This window comes from Panthera onca, chromosome A3 (genome assembly GCF_046562875.1).
Source record: "Panthera onca isolate mPanOnc1 chromosome A3, mPanOnc1 haplotype 2, whole genome shotgun sequence".
Taxonomy (NCBI): domain Eukaryota; kingdom Metazoa; phylum Chordata; class Mammalia; order Carnivora; family Felidae; genus Panthera; species Panthera onca.
This window is the reverse complement of record NC_138341.1, coordinates 26,623,677-26,639,242: the sequence shown is the minus strand read 5'-3', so window position 1 is coordinate 26,639,242 and position 15,566 is coordinate 26,623,677. Positions and strand designations below refer to the sequence as shown.

General features: G+C 39.7%; 1 protein-coding gene and 2 non-coding genes across 3 annotated transcripts in view; 2 read left to right on the top strand and 1 right to left on the bottom strand.

The window, feature by feature from the left end:
• The window catches only part of TTC27 (tetratricopeptide repeat domain 27), a 176,911-nt gene that overhangs the window by 147,894 nt on the left and 13,451 nt on the right, over positions 1–15,566 (bottom strand). Inside the window, exons 5-6 of the mRNA XM_078444804.2 lie at positions 14,822–14,924; positions 3,065–3,229 (exon numbers count right to left, since the gene is read on the bottom strand). Of these exons, the coding sequence (XP_078300930.1) occupies positions 3,065–3,229; positions 14,822–14,924 (268 nt within the window). The remainder of the gene's footprint in view (positions 1–3,064; positions 3,230–14,821; positions 14,925–15,566) is intronic.
• Positions 3,344–3,483, top strand: LOC132675564 (small Cajal body-specific RNA 17). Its single transcript, XR_009608799.1, has one exon.
• Positions 3,563–3,647, top strand: LOC144615978 (small Cajal body-specific RNA 18). The gene has a single exon (XR_013554839.1).

Here is a 15,566-nt window from a genome sequence, read left to right as displayed (position 1 = left end):
TTTCCATGATTCTATCTGGCTTCATTTAACACCAACATTTTGTCCATTTTGTATCTGAAATACCTTGCTACAAGAATAGCTTTAATAGAAGCAACAGTCCTATTATCCATTCTCTGGCAGGCTTCAGATTATAAAGACCCTTGACCATAATGACCCGTCTAAGAAGTCTAGATTTTATCCTGCAATGAATCTGGCCCTTTACACATGTTACACAAAAATAGCTACTGAGACGGCCTAACACAGCTCACTTTTTTATAGAAAGGCTACAGTTAAATGGAAAAAAATAATAATCTGATTCCCATTTTATATTTGTGAGTACCACATTTGTATTTTTTTAAGTTCTTCACTCTTAACTTGGAAAAAATATGAGGAACTAGCTAGTAAATATACCAGCAGTTATAGGTGACTATACAGAATACCGTGCCATTAGTTTTTAAATAGCCCAAGAAAAGCCCCCTAGGGCTGAAACATTTAAAAACATAATCTCTGAAACTAACCTCACAAGTTATATTATACATAACTATATTCTCAAATACAGACAAGACTCCAACTTACATATGGCCATCGTTCCAAAAGTTATAAGCTAGATATTTAATAATTTTCCCCATACAAACAATGTAATAAAAGATGGCTAAGATCCCAGACCAGGCCACAGTCATATTTAACTCATAATGTATTTGAAAGATTTTATTGACAAGACCAGCTCAATAAGAAACATAGAAAAAAAATTTTTAACGTTTATTCATTTTTGAGAAAGAGAGACAGAGCGCAAGTGGGGGTGGGGCAGAGACAAAGAGAGACACAGAATCCGAAGCAGGTTCCAGGCTCCGAGCTGTCAGCACAGAGCTCGACGTAGGGCTTGAACCCATGAACCGTGAGATCATGACCTGAGCCGAAGTCAGACACTTAACTAATCGAGCCACCCACGCACCCCTAGAATTTTTTTTTTTAATGTTTATTTTTGAAAGAGAGAGAGAGAGAGAGAGAGAGACAGAGAGAGAGAGAGAGAGAGAGAGACAGAGCATGAGCAGGGGAGGGGCGGAGAGAGAGGGAGACACAGAAACTGAAGCAGGCTCCAGGCTCTGAGCTGTCAGCACAGAACCCGACGGGGGGCTTGAACTCATGAACCGTGAGATCATGACCTGAGCCAAAGTCAGATGCTTAACGTACTGAGCCACCCAGGCGCCCCAAGAAACAAAGAATTTAGGGGCCTAGAATGGGCCTTAGGGATAACTCAGACCCAAGAATGACAAATAAGTTCAATCACTTCAACCTTCACACACCCGTTGTCACAGCCTGGACTGCTCAGCTCAGGTTTAACAGGTATAACACATGTGCTCAACTGACCATGTCTGACTTTCATTAATGTCATCAGTACCGAATGCCAAGAATATTGTGAAAACCCAGGGAAAGAGCAAGATATAAAAAGCAACTAATGTTTCTTATTTGATACTCAGAAGAAACACAGAGGTTTTTGAAGAAATTCTGTAACTTACTTGTTCATTCAACAAACATCTGAGTGCCAACTATATACCTGTGTTCTAAGGTATTGAAAAAAATAAAAGTCAAAAATTTCTGTTCTTAAGGAAAACAAGAAAACCAGGATGGAAGGTGGGTATTTACAAAACAAGGGCTATGTAAAGAGGCCACACCAAACTTGGGAGTTAGGCCAAACTTTAGGAAACCCACATTCACAAACAAATGATCAAAAAGTTCATTTGTAGGGGCACCTGGATGGCTCAGTGGTAGAGCACACAACTCTTAATCTTAGGGTCTGGAGTTCAAGTCCCACACTAGGCAGAGAGCTTACTTTTTTTTTTTTTTTTAATTTTTTTTTTTTAACGTTTATTTATTTTTGAGACAGAGAGAGACAGAGCATGAACAGGGGAGGGGCAGAGAGAGAGGGAGACACAGATCTGAAACAGGCTCCAGGCTCCGAGCCATCAGCCCAGAGCCCGACGCGGGGCTCGAACTCACGGACCGAGAGATCATGACCTGAGCCGAAGTCGGACGCCCAACCGACTGAGCCACCCAGGCGCCCCGAGAGCTTACTTTTTAAAAACAAGTTCATTTGTATACTACCTGGCTGCTGTACATTACTAACATGTATCTAACCAGACTAGAAAATAGAGGAAATCTCCAGGAATAAAGAAAAGATTTCATTCCTAATCTGTTCTAAAACTATGAACTTTTAAAACACTTTTTAACGTTTATTTATTTTTTTTTTTCTTTTTTTTTTTTTTTTTTTTTGAGAGAGAGACAGAGTGCGAGCAGGGGAGGGGCAGAGACGGAGACTCAGAACGGGAAGAAGGCTCCAGGCTCTGAGCTGTCAGCACAGAGCCCCACACAGGGCTTGAACTCATGGACCATGAGATCATGATATGAGCTGAAGTCAGACCTCAACCGACTAAAGCCACCCAGGCACCCCTAAAACTGAATTTTTTTATTTTTAATGTTTATTTATTTTTGAGAGAGAGAGAGAGAGGGAGAGAGAGAGAGAGAGAGAGACAGAGTGCAAGCAGGGGAGGCAAAGACAGAGAGGGAGACACAGAATCTGAAACAGGCTCCACACTCTGAGTTGTGAGCACAGAGCCTGACGCGGGGCTTGAACCCACAAACCGTGAGATCATGACCTGAGCCAAAGTCAAATGCTCAACCAACTGAGCCACCCAAGTGCCCCTAAAACTATGAATTTTTACAATAAAATCTTGGGGCGCCTGGGTGGTTCAGTTGTTTAAGCATCCAACTCTTGGTCTCAGCTCAGATCATGATCTCAGGGTCATGAAGTCCCACATCAGACTCTGCTCTGAACGTGCAGCCTCCTCAAGATTCTGTCTTTCTCTCTCTCCCTCACTCTGCCCCTCTCACACTCGCACTCTGTCTCTCTCTAAAATTAAAAGAGAAAAAAATAATGAAATAAAATAAAATCTTTAAAATCTATTTTTATAAAGCAAAGAACAGAACATAAAAAATCAAATACAACCAAACAAGACAGCCAAACTGCCAATGTAATAGTTTCATCACAAAAATCAATTAATAACCCACAAAAAGTAACAAGTCTTACCTGTCAAATCAATTTGTAATTTGCTGATGTCTTTAGCAATGTGGAACTGATCCTTTGCTTTTGCATATTCATAATAATATAAAAATATATATGCACATTCCAGATGGAACTGAATAGCCAAATACGGACCGGAATCATCTACAAACAGATCTTCTTGTTTCGTCACTGAAAGACATGAGATGAAACATTAAAAACTATGATGAGCTGGCAGGCGGGGGCAGGGGGAATTGGGGAGGTTGGCATCTGAGGGAGTGTAGTAAGTGTCTTAGGGCAGGGACGCCCCGGAGTCCCCGATTTAGCCGCTCATGAGCTCGTGGTATTTTCCTTACATGATCAGGCTCCATTGCTGGTGATGCCACCAGCCTGGAGCCTGAAAAGATTAGGAAAATGTGTCTGGCAAAGTGGGGCTGGGGACCGGGGGCCAGGAGAATAGGGGCAGCATGTAGGCTGGAGATGATGGAGCTTTAGGAAGGCCTCTGCCGCTGTAAGTGTGAGCCCTGGTCAATGATGACGTGACCACTGCACAATCTGAGTTCTAGGAACCAGGTGATGGAGTGTGTGCTGAGAGCTGACTGTGAGACTGGGGGGGGGGGGGGGGGGGGGGGGATAACAATGATGAAAATAACAATCTATGATTAAGTAAAACGAGTAAAATGTTGAGTCCACAGGATGCGAAGTATACATTTGCATATTCCCTGCTCTTAAAGATGAGGAACGCGGATATAAAAATAGTTCACAGCTAGCATTCTCTCAGCACTCACATGTTGCAAGAACAAAGCTAAGGACATTGCATACATCCATCCTTTATTCCACAGGATCCTAGGAAATACAATTTATAAACCTGCTCTAATTTTAGACTGCTTGTCTTACTCATGCTATAAAAGAATATGGCAATGCAAGGTGAAGATACAAAGTACCAAATGAATCTACAAATAAACATCACAGAAAATCTAATGAAGAGCTCAGCTTACAGACTGTTTGCCTCATAATGAATGTAGAAATTCTCCCTTCAAAGGAGAAAGACACACATAGATACAAATGACTATATGAATACCAAATAGAGAATGAATATTAGCTTAGCAGTCAGATTAGGATTCATTTCTCTGAATACCGTAGCTGAATAGACGGGAGGATAATAACCTGATAACAAGGTGTCTGGAACAAAATGACTGTCAAAATTAATCATATATAATAAAGAGGCTAGTTGACACACACCAGAGTGCAGGGGGTGTCCACAGGTCACCTGAGCCATACCTCTACAGCACCCCTGACAAACTACCCCTCACAAAGGCTTCCAGTAGTGGGTTAGTCAGCATTCCACAAGAATTAATGCATAAATAATGTTAAAATAATATTAACACTGTACCTTAATTGTACTTCAATTAAAAAAAAGAATTTTAGGGGCATCTGGCTGACTCAGTTAGTGGAGCAGGTGACTCTTGATGTCTGGGTTGTGAGTTCCAGCCCCACTTTGGGGGTAGAGATTACTTAATAAACTTATAAAAAAAGATTTTTAAAATATTTTAAAGAATTAATGCATAATAAATGAATAGAAAATACACTTCCAGTGTCCAAAGATGGAGAATCAGTTTTCTATTATTCAAGCTGAAAGGGAAGTGATACATACTGAATGCCATCTCAGCCTAGTACTAGGTATATATTGTGTTATAATTCTCACAATGATGTCTTTGAGGCTGACACTATCCCCACTTAATTCATTAAAAAATTAAACTCAGGAGCACCCAGGTGGCTCAGTTGGTTGAGCATCCAACACTTGATTTTGGCTGAGGTCATGATCCCAGGGTCGAGGGATCAAGCCCCCTGTCGGGCTCCATGCCGAGCATGGAGCCTGCTTAACATTCTCTCTCTCCTTCTGCCCCTTCCCTGCATATGTGCACGTGCAAGCTCTCTCTCTCTCAAATAAAAAAAATATAGAAACGAAAAGAAAACTGAACTTAGATAGCTTACTCACTCGTCACCTCAGTTGTTAAGTGGCAAAGCCAGAATGTGAATCCACACTTATTGGAAAAAACAGGGGTGAGGGGGGAGTTGGCAGAATGAATATAGAGGTGATGTTACACAACCCAACCTCCTTCATCACCTAGTTATCTGACAAACACTTAGAGCTAAGAAACAGATATCTTTTATTTTACTCTGAACCAAAATTAAAATGAGTCTGAAGAGGTGTTTTTCTATATACTGCCAGTCCTTTTTAAAAATTTTTTTTTTCCAACTTTTTTTTTTTTTTTTTTTTTTTTATTTATTTTTGGGACAGAGAGAGACAGAGCATGAACGGGGGAGGGGCAGAGAGAGAGGGAGACACAGAATCGGAAACAGGCTCCAGGCTCCGAGCCATCAGCCCAGAGCCTGACGCGGGGCTCGAACTCACAGACCGCGAGATCGTGACCTGGCTGAAGTCGGACGCTTTAACCGACTGCGCCACCCAGGCGCCCCTGCCAGTCCTTTTTAAAGAGATTCTCTGGACTCAGAGAGTAAGCAGAGATGTACATGTGTTACTTTAAAAGACAGACAGCCATCCAAACATGAATTTCTCGCAACGAAACTCCATCAGATTTCTTCCACACAAACCAAACTCAAGAAAAGCAGGAAATGATGATATTCAGTGCTCTTAGTGCTTTTTATTAATTTTTTTCCTTCTATCTGCCCACTATTCCTGAGTGTCTAGCCATTTTTCTCAGAAATACAATAACCTTCTATCATCTTAGCACAGTTCACAAGTGACACAATTTTCCTTAGTTGTCAACAGTAAAGTAATTTTCCCTTAAGGTTCTGGATGCACTATATATCAAGGGATGTAAAACTTGGCCAAGCTTTTTAAAAACCTCTCAATAACCACAGAAAGGCCATTTCTGCATGTAAGTAGACTTATGACATTGTGATAGACCATGTAAGTCTAGGGAAGGCTGTCAAATTTAAACTGTCCTAATAACACATAATTAAGTCACATAAATGCCCAAAGCTGATTGTCTGTATCTATCTTCCCTCCTACCTACCTATCTACCTGTGTGTATTCAGGTGGATATTAGAGTAATTGGCTTTCATCTTCTACTTCTTCTGTAGCTCATATATTCAGGGGTCAAAGACTGTTCAATAAAAATAGGAAGACAAGCCATGGTTTTTTATTTTGGGGGTGTTTTTTTTTTTTTTTTTAAGAATTAGTTTAATCTTTAAATTCCAACAGCATGACCAATTACTTTCCCAATAAAAACACCTTTAAAAAGCTAGATTTAGGGGCACCTGGGTGGCTCAGTCGGTTAAGCGTCCGACTTTGGCTCAGGTCATGATCTCACGGTTCATGAGTTCGAGCCCCGCGTCAGGTTCTGTGCTGACAGCTCAGAGCCTGGAGCCTGCTTCAGATTCTGTGTCTCCCTCTCTCTCTCTCTCTGCCCCTCCCCTGCTCATGCTCTGTCTCTCTCTGTCTCAAAAATAAATAAAACATTAAAAAAAAAATTTTTTTAAGCTAGATTTAAAGTCTGGACTTAAAATGTTTAATAGACAGTGCAGGCCAGGGAGGGCCGCAGTCATATACCAGAACTCATGGCTACAGAGCCAGAGCCGAGGGAACCCACCACGGGAAAGCCCTTTAAGATCCTAGGAATTTTAGATGCCGAAAACATTCCCTGGGCGTGGGATTCAATATTGTATGAATGGCTCTTTAGAATCTGTTGTGGCTGGCCTTGGACATCTTTGTTAACTAGTAGATTTAGGAGATAATGTGATATTGGTGTAGGAGGATTTATCTCAGTGGCTTTAGGATGCTGGTTCCATTGTAGGTATAACTATACAAGCTAAAAACCCAGGAGACAATTGCCAGAGAGAAAATTAAAAATAAGATTTTATATGAAAGTACCCACCTTGCTCCTGATCTGAAAGAAAACAAACCAATGGCAACAGCAGCAACTGAGCAAAGTCTCAAGCACAGAAAACCCAAATATAGCACATTGGAGTCAGTGTGAACAAAGCTAAGTCAGCTATATTAAACACTGTATGTACCACAGGCTTTCAATCAAGTAAATAAAGTGTGTGTAAGAATAAATAAACAAAAATAAATAAATAAACTAAAATAAATAAGATGTTTGATACCACTGTGCTGAGAAGAAAGTAAGGAATCCTCAAAGAACAAAAACTGAATGAAAACTGAACCTGAGGAATTACGCAAGCACCGAAGCCATATTCTGCCCTGAAGCTATCTACCAAACCTTAGGGACCTTAGAATTCCATTTTTATGGCTGCAAGGAACACCAAAGACAGAAGATGAGGCCTAGACCCACCCAAAGTAGCCAATCCAGCAGGAGAGTCCATTCAAAGCTGAGACCCAAATTACTGTATCTTCACTGAGAGGTTAAAAAAAGAGGTTAAGTCTGCCATGCAAAAGAGGTCAGCAAGAAAAATGGCACTGGGAGAAGGGGGAAAACAATTATCCTAAGAATCCATAACCGTAAGCCAGCCTTTACACATTTGTGACATCATGTCTAAACAGGAAAGCACTAGCCAACGCCAACTCATTTCCTCTAAAAAAAATCCTTTTCTCCCTATCTCCATACTTTGCAAGCTTATTTCCTACTGCTGCTCCTCCAGTGTTCCATCCTTCTCCTGCCTCTCTCCCTTCCTCAACAATTTCCCTCTTTTCTATCCTATGACTTTTAATAAACATCTACTGAATTATTATATATGCTTCGAATTACACCAGATCCTACAGCAAGGTTTAAGCCCTGATCTTCCCTAACAAGATATGGGGAAAAGAAGAGCTAGGAAGAGAAGACACATGACAATTACTGTGAAGTGAAATTGTATGGTACTGATCATAAATACCAAAGGGGGCATATCCCTAAGACTAGGATAGTTGAACAAACCTTTTCAGAAGGGCAGGCCTTGAAAGATGGGTAGAAATTTGGCTGCAATTCACTTCTAGACCATAAGGCTCACAAAAGAGGGGCCCACGTGAGTCTGGTTCACTGCTCTATGTACCCCCTATCATAGGTGGCCCTCAATAACTGTCTTAGGAGTACTCAAATATTTAAAAACCTTTTGACAGCAACCATCAAGATGGAATCCAATGTTCTAAGGACCAGTTCCTGCCTACCTGTTCAACCTCATCACCTGCCACACAACCCACCCTCACACTCTGCTCCAGCCATTCCAAACTACCCAAATTCCCAAACCCACAGAGATGTTTCGAGTCTCTGTACTTCTCTTAATACATGTTATATACCTTTTCCAGCTTCATCTAATAAATTCTTAATTCTTCAAGAGTCAGTTCAAGCATGAGGCTCTTTGTGAAGCCTTCTCTGATCTCTCAGGTTTAGATTAACCACATCCCTTCCTATCCCCTTTATGCCCTTTTTTCTACTTGTAATTTTTGCCCTTGCCCCACTGAGTTCTTCAATATCCCTAGCACCTGGCACGGTGACTGAAACACAGCAAGCATTCTAAAAACAATTTGTATTAAATATCAAATTGAGTATAAAATATAAAGTCAAAGGTAAAACTGGGAACAATTAAAGACTTTCCTAATGCAAAAAAGGGACATGATGTAAATGGTATTTAGAAAAACCAATCCAGTACTAACGTAGAGGGAGAGGGAACGAAGGCCAAGAATGAGTCTGCAAGTCAGGGACAACCCTTCAGACGTGAAATGACAGTGACAGTAGCCTTAAGTAACTGGGGGCTGGTCATATAGAAAGAAGGACAGACCTACCTTGTCATTGTCTGTTGCTCAACAGCAGTCCTGTCCAAAACATTCTCTGACAATATAAATATTCTCTAGCTGCAATGTCCAAAATGGCAGCCATTAGCTACACATGGCTTCTGAGCACTGCCAATGTGGCTAGTGAACCTGAAGAACTGAATTTTTTATGACTTTTCTTTTACTTATTTAAATTTAAATAGTCACAGATAGCTAGTGGCTACTATATCAGCACAGCTCTGGCTAGCAGTCATAAGTGACAAAATCACAGATGTTTTTAATTAATAAAAGGAAGCACTTTGCAGCAATTACAGATCCTAACAATGGAATGCATTCTCTCTCAAAGTAATTTCAGAAAGTTCCCAAGGGAAGAGGAAGTAACTCTTTTGGATACAATCTTGCAATGAATTCCAGCATTAGGATGAGTGGAGAGCCAGCCTAAGAAGAATCACATTATTTTATACCTGGAAAGGCTTCAAAGATCAGTTTACATGGAAAGAATCCTTAGTTCGGAAGTCAGATGAGCTGTCTAAGTGACAGAGGAGAAACTAAAAGCCAGATCTTAAAACATCATATTCTGTTAATTGTCTTGATTGTGGTAATTTCACAGGTGTATACATGTGTAAAATATCGCACACTTCAAAATATGAGTAAATACTGTAGGTTAATTATTCTTCAAAAAAGCTATTAAAAAAAAAAAAAAAGGAAAGAACACTACATGCACCAGTCTACCATCCTCTGTAAACTCTTCAGTCTTCAGTTCTATCTCATAAGAGTGGTTGTGAGGAATAAACTAGTTCATATACTTAAAGACTTAGTACAGGCCTTGGTACAGAGCTAGCACTATAGAAATGTGAACTGCATTATCCTTATCAGATACTAGAATTCTGCCCTACTGATCGGTTGCAGAAATATAATGGAAAGAAGAGTGGGAGGGATTTGGAGTTACAAACTCTACATCATAGGTCTGGCTCTTGGGCAATTTGAGTCACAAGTCTTTGTAAAATGAGTTAGTTAGCTGAACAAAATAATCTCTAAAGGGCCTTTCCAAACTAAAGATTTCGGACATGGCCTAGGATAAGAGTGGTAGGAATGGATGTATATGGGACCCTTAAGGAAGAACTGGTAAGATTTAAGAACTGGCTAGATGCACAGTATCATGGAAAACAATGAGTCAATTATGAACACACAGTTTCAAGCTTTGGATGACTCAAGGTTTAAGTAAAGAAAGGAACATGTCAACTCAGTAGATGTATATTATTTTAATAAACCTGTAGGTTCTCCATGGAAATGAATATTCATGACCTTCTGGATACAAATGTCAACCAGTACATTTAAAATGTGTGCTAAAACCAAAGTCTCTTCTTAAAAGATTATTTAAGGCTATTTTAAAATGAAATTCCTACAGATAGTTATAATATGTTTAGTATATTTAATAACACTCATTGCAAAGTATCAATTTTTTTTTTAAATCAATGCATTCATCAGCCACCAAGAGATTAATCTTTTGATCAGCTCTTTTGATGAGGAAACAACTTAACCTGAGAGTTACAGAGTTGCCTATAGATGTTATAGCAGAACTCCCGGACAAAGCATTTCAAACTTTTCTCTTACACACGAACTTCTTCATAAACTCAATTTCGAAGAGCTAAACTGCAATATTACATCTCATGCACTATATCAAATGCATTTTCGGCATACGCTCCCACAATAAATGGTTGTGTGTGCATCTAAGCCATCTTTTAGAGAATCATGGGTTTCATTGGTGTGACATCAAAAAGAGTGCCTAGATCACACTAAAGAGCATACTTTGCAAGACTCTAACTTACTCATTTCATACATGTGATCAGTCCAGCAAAGTTCTGCTGACAGTGTGATGGGCTCTATTCCACTACACTGTACTGATGTCACATTCCTGGACAAAAATATAACGACCACAGTTGTTCATGAAATCCTCACTTATGTTTCATAGACTGAAAAAAATCCTGCCAACTTTTTGATGATCCTTCAAGGGCAACATTTCAAATATAATATCCTTCTCTGGACACTGAGTAATATTTCAGTTGTAACTGACTGCTTGGTCAACATTTGGGTCAAATCCCAGAACAAAACATTTTTTTAAATAAAATTGTTTATGAAATGTTGCAGTTGAAGACTATGTGCAGACCTACTTAAACATAGCCAAAATGGACGAATTTATGACTAGATAAAATGAAAAATGTCGTTGATTAGCCTAGAATGGCAACATAAAAAATGCTTAGTTGTAAGGCAAAGTAAATGATATGCTGAAATATATTGCAGAAAAGAATCAAGACCACTTGGGGAATGAGTCACTTACAAGTCATATTTTCCAGATCTTAGTTAACCCTTTCTGTTTGGAAACTTAATTTTACCCCACAGAATAGAATTCTCTCTAAAACACATCATATGGTCCTTCCTTTTTAAAATGGCACATAACGCAGGGGGTGGAGAGTGCCTGGGTGGCTCAGTCGGTTGAGCATCCAACTCTTGATTTCAGCTCAGGTCATGATCCCAGGGTCTTGGGATCAAGCCCTGCCTCAGGCTCTGCACCTAGCATGGAGCCTGCTTAAGATTCTCTCTCTCTCCCTCTGTCCCTCTTCCCCACTGTGCACTCACTCTCTCTTTCTCTCTCTCTAAATTAAAAAAAAATAATAAAATAAAATGGCACTTAAGGAATGCTACTTTTTCTTTTCTTAATAATAATTATGAACATTAGTCACTGTGCTGTGATAAAAAACGTAGCCATAAATGCAAGTTTATATAATATAGGAATAAGGGAAGAAATGTGACTTTCGCTATAACAACTGCATCAAATTCGATTTCCCATAAAAAGAAAAAACAACTCCTAGTGACACCTTTTTTGTTCACTTTTTGTTAACCAGTTTTCCATAAAAGTATAATGAAGCACAGGAAACCGTATAATATCCTAAGTAGTGTAATGTAATTACCTTTCTACAAAATTAAACAGTGGGCTGAATCCTGATGCCATCTTACTTCAAATGCTCTCACTATCCTCTGGAAAAGGCAACTTTTTCTCCCCATAATTATCGATGATGTTAAGTCACCCTTGCCTTTCAAAACTTTACCCAATTTCATAAATTAGAAGCTCACCCCCCCCTTCTTCCTTTGCACTATGTTCATTTATGGAGTATACCTCACGTCATGTCAAAAATATGCAATGGCATGAATGGGGGAGACTCAGTCTACACAGTTTTCATTTTACTGAATACAGAGGAAAAGATGTCTGCTAAATGGGGCGTCAGGTATTCATTTTCTCCAAGGTTCACTCTGTATTCATTTTGAAGAGAACTCCACCTTTAGGCAATGTTATTAGGAGAGATTCAAAGTCCATATGGCATCTGGGTAGGATCAATTTTTCTCCTAACTGCTCTAATATTCCTTTTTTTTTTTTTTTTTTTAAGTAGGCTCCACACCCATCATGGAGCCCAAGGTGGGACTTGAACTCAAGACCTTGAGATCAAGGCTTGAACTGAGTTCAAGAGTCAGATGTTTAACCGACTGAGCCACCCAGGCGCACCTGTGATATTCTACTTTTTGAAAAACTCTTGTACAGAAGTTAAGTCAGATAAAAGTTGCTACTGAAATGGAGAACAGATGGAGTTCTAAAAGTGCATGTAGAAAGGCCTCAATAAACCTTAACTGTTCTTATTCAACAAATATGTACTAATTATTTACTATTTTCCAGGCACTATGCTAAGTAGAAAGAAGCTTAAAAACAAACAAAACAAACAAACAAACAAACAAAAACAGCTCTCAAGGACCTCCAGTCTAGAGAATCTATAGTCTTGGTTCAGTAGGCTAAATCTGCTCATAAAAATCTTTTATAATCCAAAAGCATTAAACCAAAACTATTGGTCAGAAAAAGCGAGAGTCTGTTTTTCAGTTCTGTTACTTAAGAAATACCATGGTATAGGGGTGCCTGGGTAGCTCAATCAGTTGAGCATCTGACTTTGGCTCAGGTCATGATCTCATGGTTCATGAATTCCAGCCCCATGTCAGTCCCACTGCTGTCAGCACAGAGCTGGCTTGGGAGCCTCTGACCCCTTCTCTCTCTGCCCCTCTCCTGCTCACACTCTCTCTCTCAAAAATAAACGTTAAAAAAAAAAAGAAAGAAAGAAAAGAATTACCATTGTACAGAAAAGTAAACTCCTTACATGTAATAAAACAACTAATCTATCATATGTCAGGTTTAAATCCCATAGCAGAATATATATATATATATATATATATATATATATATATATACACACACACAAAATTTGATTTAACATGGCCTTGCTTGTTTCGTAGCCTTGCATTACCTAAAGTCCTGAAAGAATATAAATGGTCTAAGTCTCAGTTAGCATACACAATATAAATGAATCAATTATCATACTGACTGAATATTTTCCTTACTTTCTCCTTTTGAATAATGTACAGATGTTCATTTTATCTAAGATTAGCATATGCTTATGTATTTCTATCCTAAAATAACAACAACAAAATTGAGACATTAATTTCAACTAAATTACCTAGCTTAGTAGTATTTACTGCTGCACAAACTAACATTCTCTCCACTGTATTCTGGCCTAGCTTGTTACTACATAGAGGTACCCTTGAAGGAAACAGATTCCAGAAAGGTGTGGGAGCTTCTTGTAATGACATATGCACACATGTTAAGAGTCGTTTTATGCCTTCATGAGTGTGCTACTCCACCAAGTACAGATCACTGCTTCTCCACCCAGAGTGACGAAAACCACCGCTTCCCCCCCATGGCCCTCCTTATCCAAGGGGGACAGGTCCCAGGGCCCCAGTGGATGTGAGAAACCACAGTAGAACCAAACCCTTTTCTCTCCCTCAAAATATCTTACTGTACTGTGCTCACCCTCCTTTGTGGTGATGTGAGATGATAAAATGCCGGTGTGATGAGAGGAAGTAAGGTGCCTGACGCAGGCATCGTGATGTAGCATTAGGCTTCTTCTAACCTTCTGACAATTGGTCAGAAGGAGGATTATCTACTTCCAGGCCGCAGATGACTGCAAGTAACCGAAACCATTGAGATGGAGACCATGGAGAAGGGAGAGTACTGTTCACACATACGCACATGTGCACGTACTCACGCCATACATACTCTTGTTATGGTGAAAGGACCATGGGCTTTGGAATCAGACACACCTAAGGTCAAACCCCTTCTCTTAACTCCGAAGTCTGTAACCAGGTCCAAGTTCATCTGTGTTCAAGTGTTCCTTCACTACAAGAGAATCTGTTTTTGTTTTGATTTGTTTGGCAACTTTTGCTAAGAAGAATCATTCCAAAAGCCCAGGAAAACCAAGTATCAAGGTACCCAAGATTTTTCTCTTTTCAAAATGCTTCCCTAGGAAACCTGCAAGGTATGTGTAGCAAAGGCAGTGGGAGGCACTGACAGAGGTGTGTGGTTTCTACTTTCATTTATATTTTAGGTACTTTTGTACATGCATATTACGTATTATAATAAAAAATAATACAAAATGTAAAAATGTCTCTCCACCTATTGCCATCCTTAGGAAAATGTATTTTCTACTAAATGTGAAAAAGGCTTTCTTCATGTACTCAATAGGACAGAGGATAAATAATTTTCTATTTTGCATGTCATTTGGCACAATTTACTCCAACTCATTAATGAAGGAAGTTTTTTTAAACAAAGAAAGTTTGCATTTGTTTCCAAAGAGGCTTCTCAGATTAAAACACAGACAAAATATTAAAATACTTGTAAGCCACTTGTGATAAAATCATGGCAACCTACATAAAACAAATCACTTTCTAAATAGGTAATATAAATTACAATGATGACCTCTTTTTAAATTCAGAGGTGAAAAGAAATTGTATAATCTGACACCCTAACAATTTGTGATATTCCACATCCAGAAGTAAAGGGGAGAAAAAGAAACCCCCTCAACCAAGAAGTTACTATTACCTGTAAAAAACTAAACTAAAAAGGAATATCTCAGCCAAGAACTTCATGCCCGCATCAAACAAAATCTGCTACATACCTTCCCCGATACAGTCTCCGGCAAGAGCAAAGAGCTGCGGTGAGCGCTGCTCCAGCAACTGCTGGTGAATACTCACACACCTCAAAGTCCACCATGGCAAGCTCTAGGGAAAAAAAGAACCATGTAAACTGACAGTAAAGGCCCCTCTGAAAAACAATGTTTCCACTAACTGAAATTAGCGTTTAGAATTTTTTTTAACATTTGCGAAATTAAACTTACTCTTCGACAAACTTATCCACCCACTGCTCTGTCTTTGATGATGATACTCACATCAGCTTCTCCCTCTTTCGCAAGAACCCCTCTGCTCCATTCTCTCAGAGCCTGTATTTTAAATCAGCTGGGCTTCCTGATGCCGTTTAGAACTTACGACCTCATCCTTTAAAACGTCTGCTGCTGTCAGCACCCTTCTCCTCCATGGCACCCCCTCAGCGCCATAAACCAGGCAGCAACTCGCCCAGGAGAACTCCAGCAAGAACCTCCCAGAGGCAGGGAGTGCGGTGGGCATAGGGGGGTGGTGATGTTTTCTCTGCTCTGAACTTCTAGCGTATTATTTGTACTACCTCCTTTGCGAACACAGTCCACTGATTCACATAGGTCATCCCTAGCTTTCAGTGTCGCCCACCATCTACCCAATAAGGTAAGAAATCACGTCCTGCCCATCTCTAGGTCCTCCTCAGAGCAATATATTTTGCACAAACTACACTGCAAAGAATACCCTGCATTCAAATATTCCCCAAAACTAAGA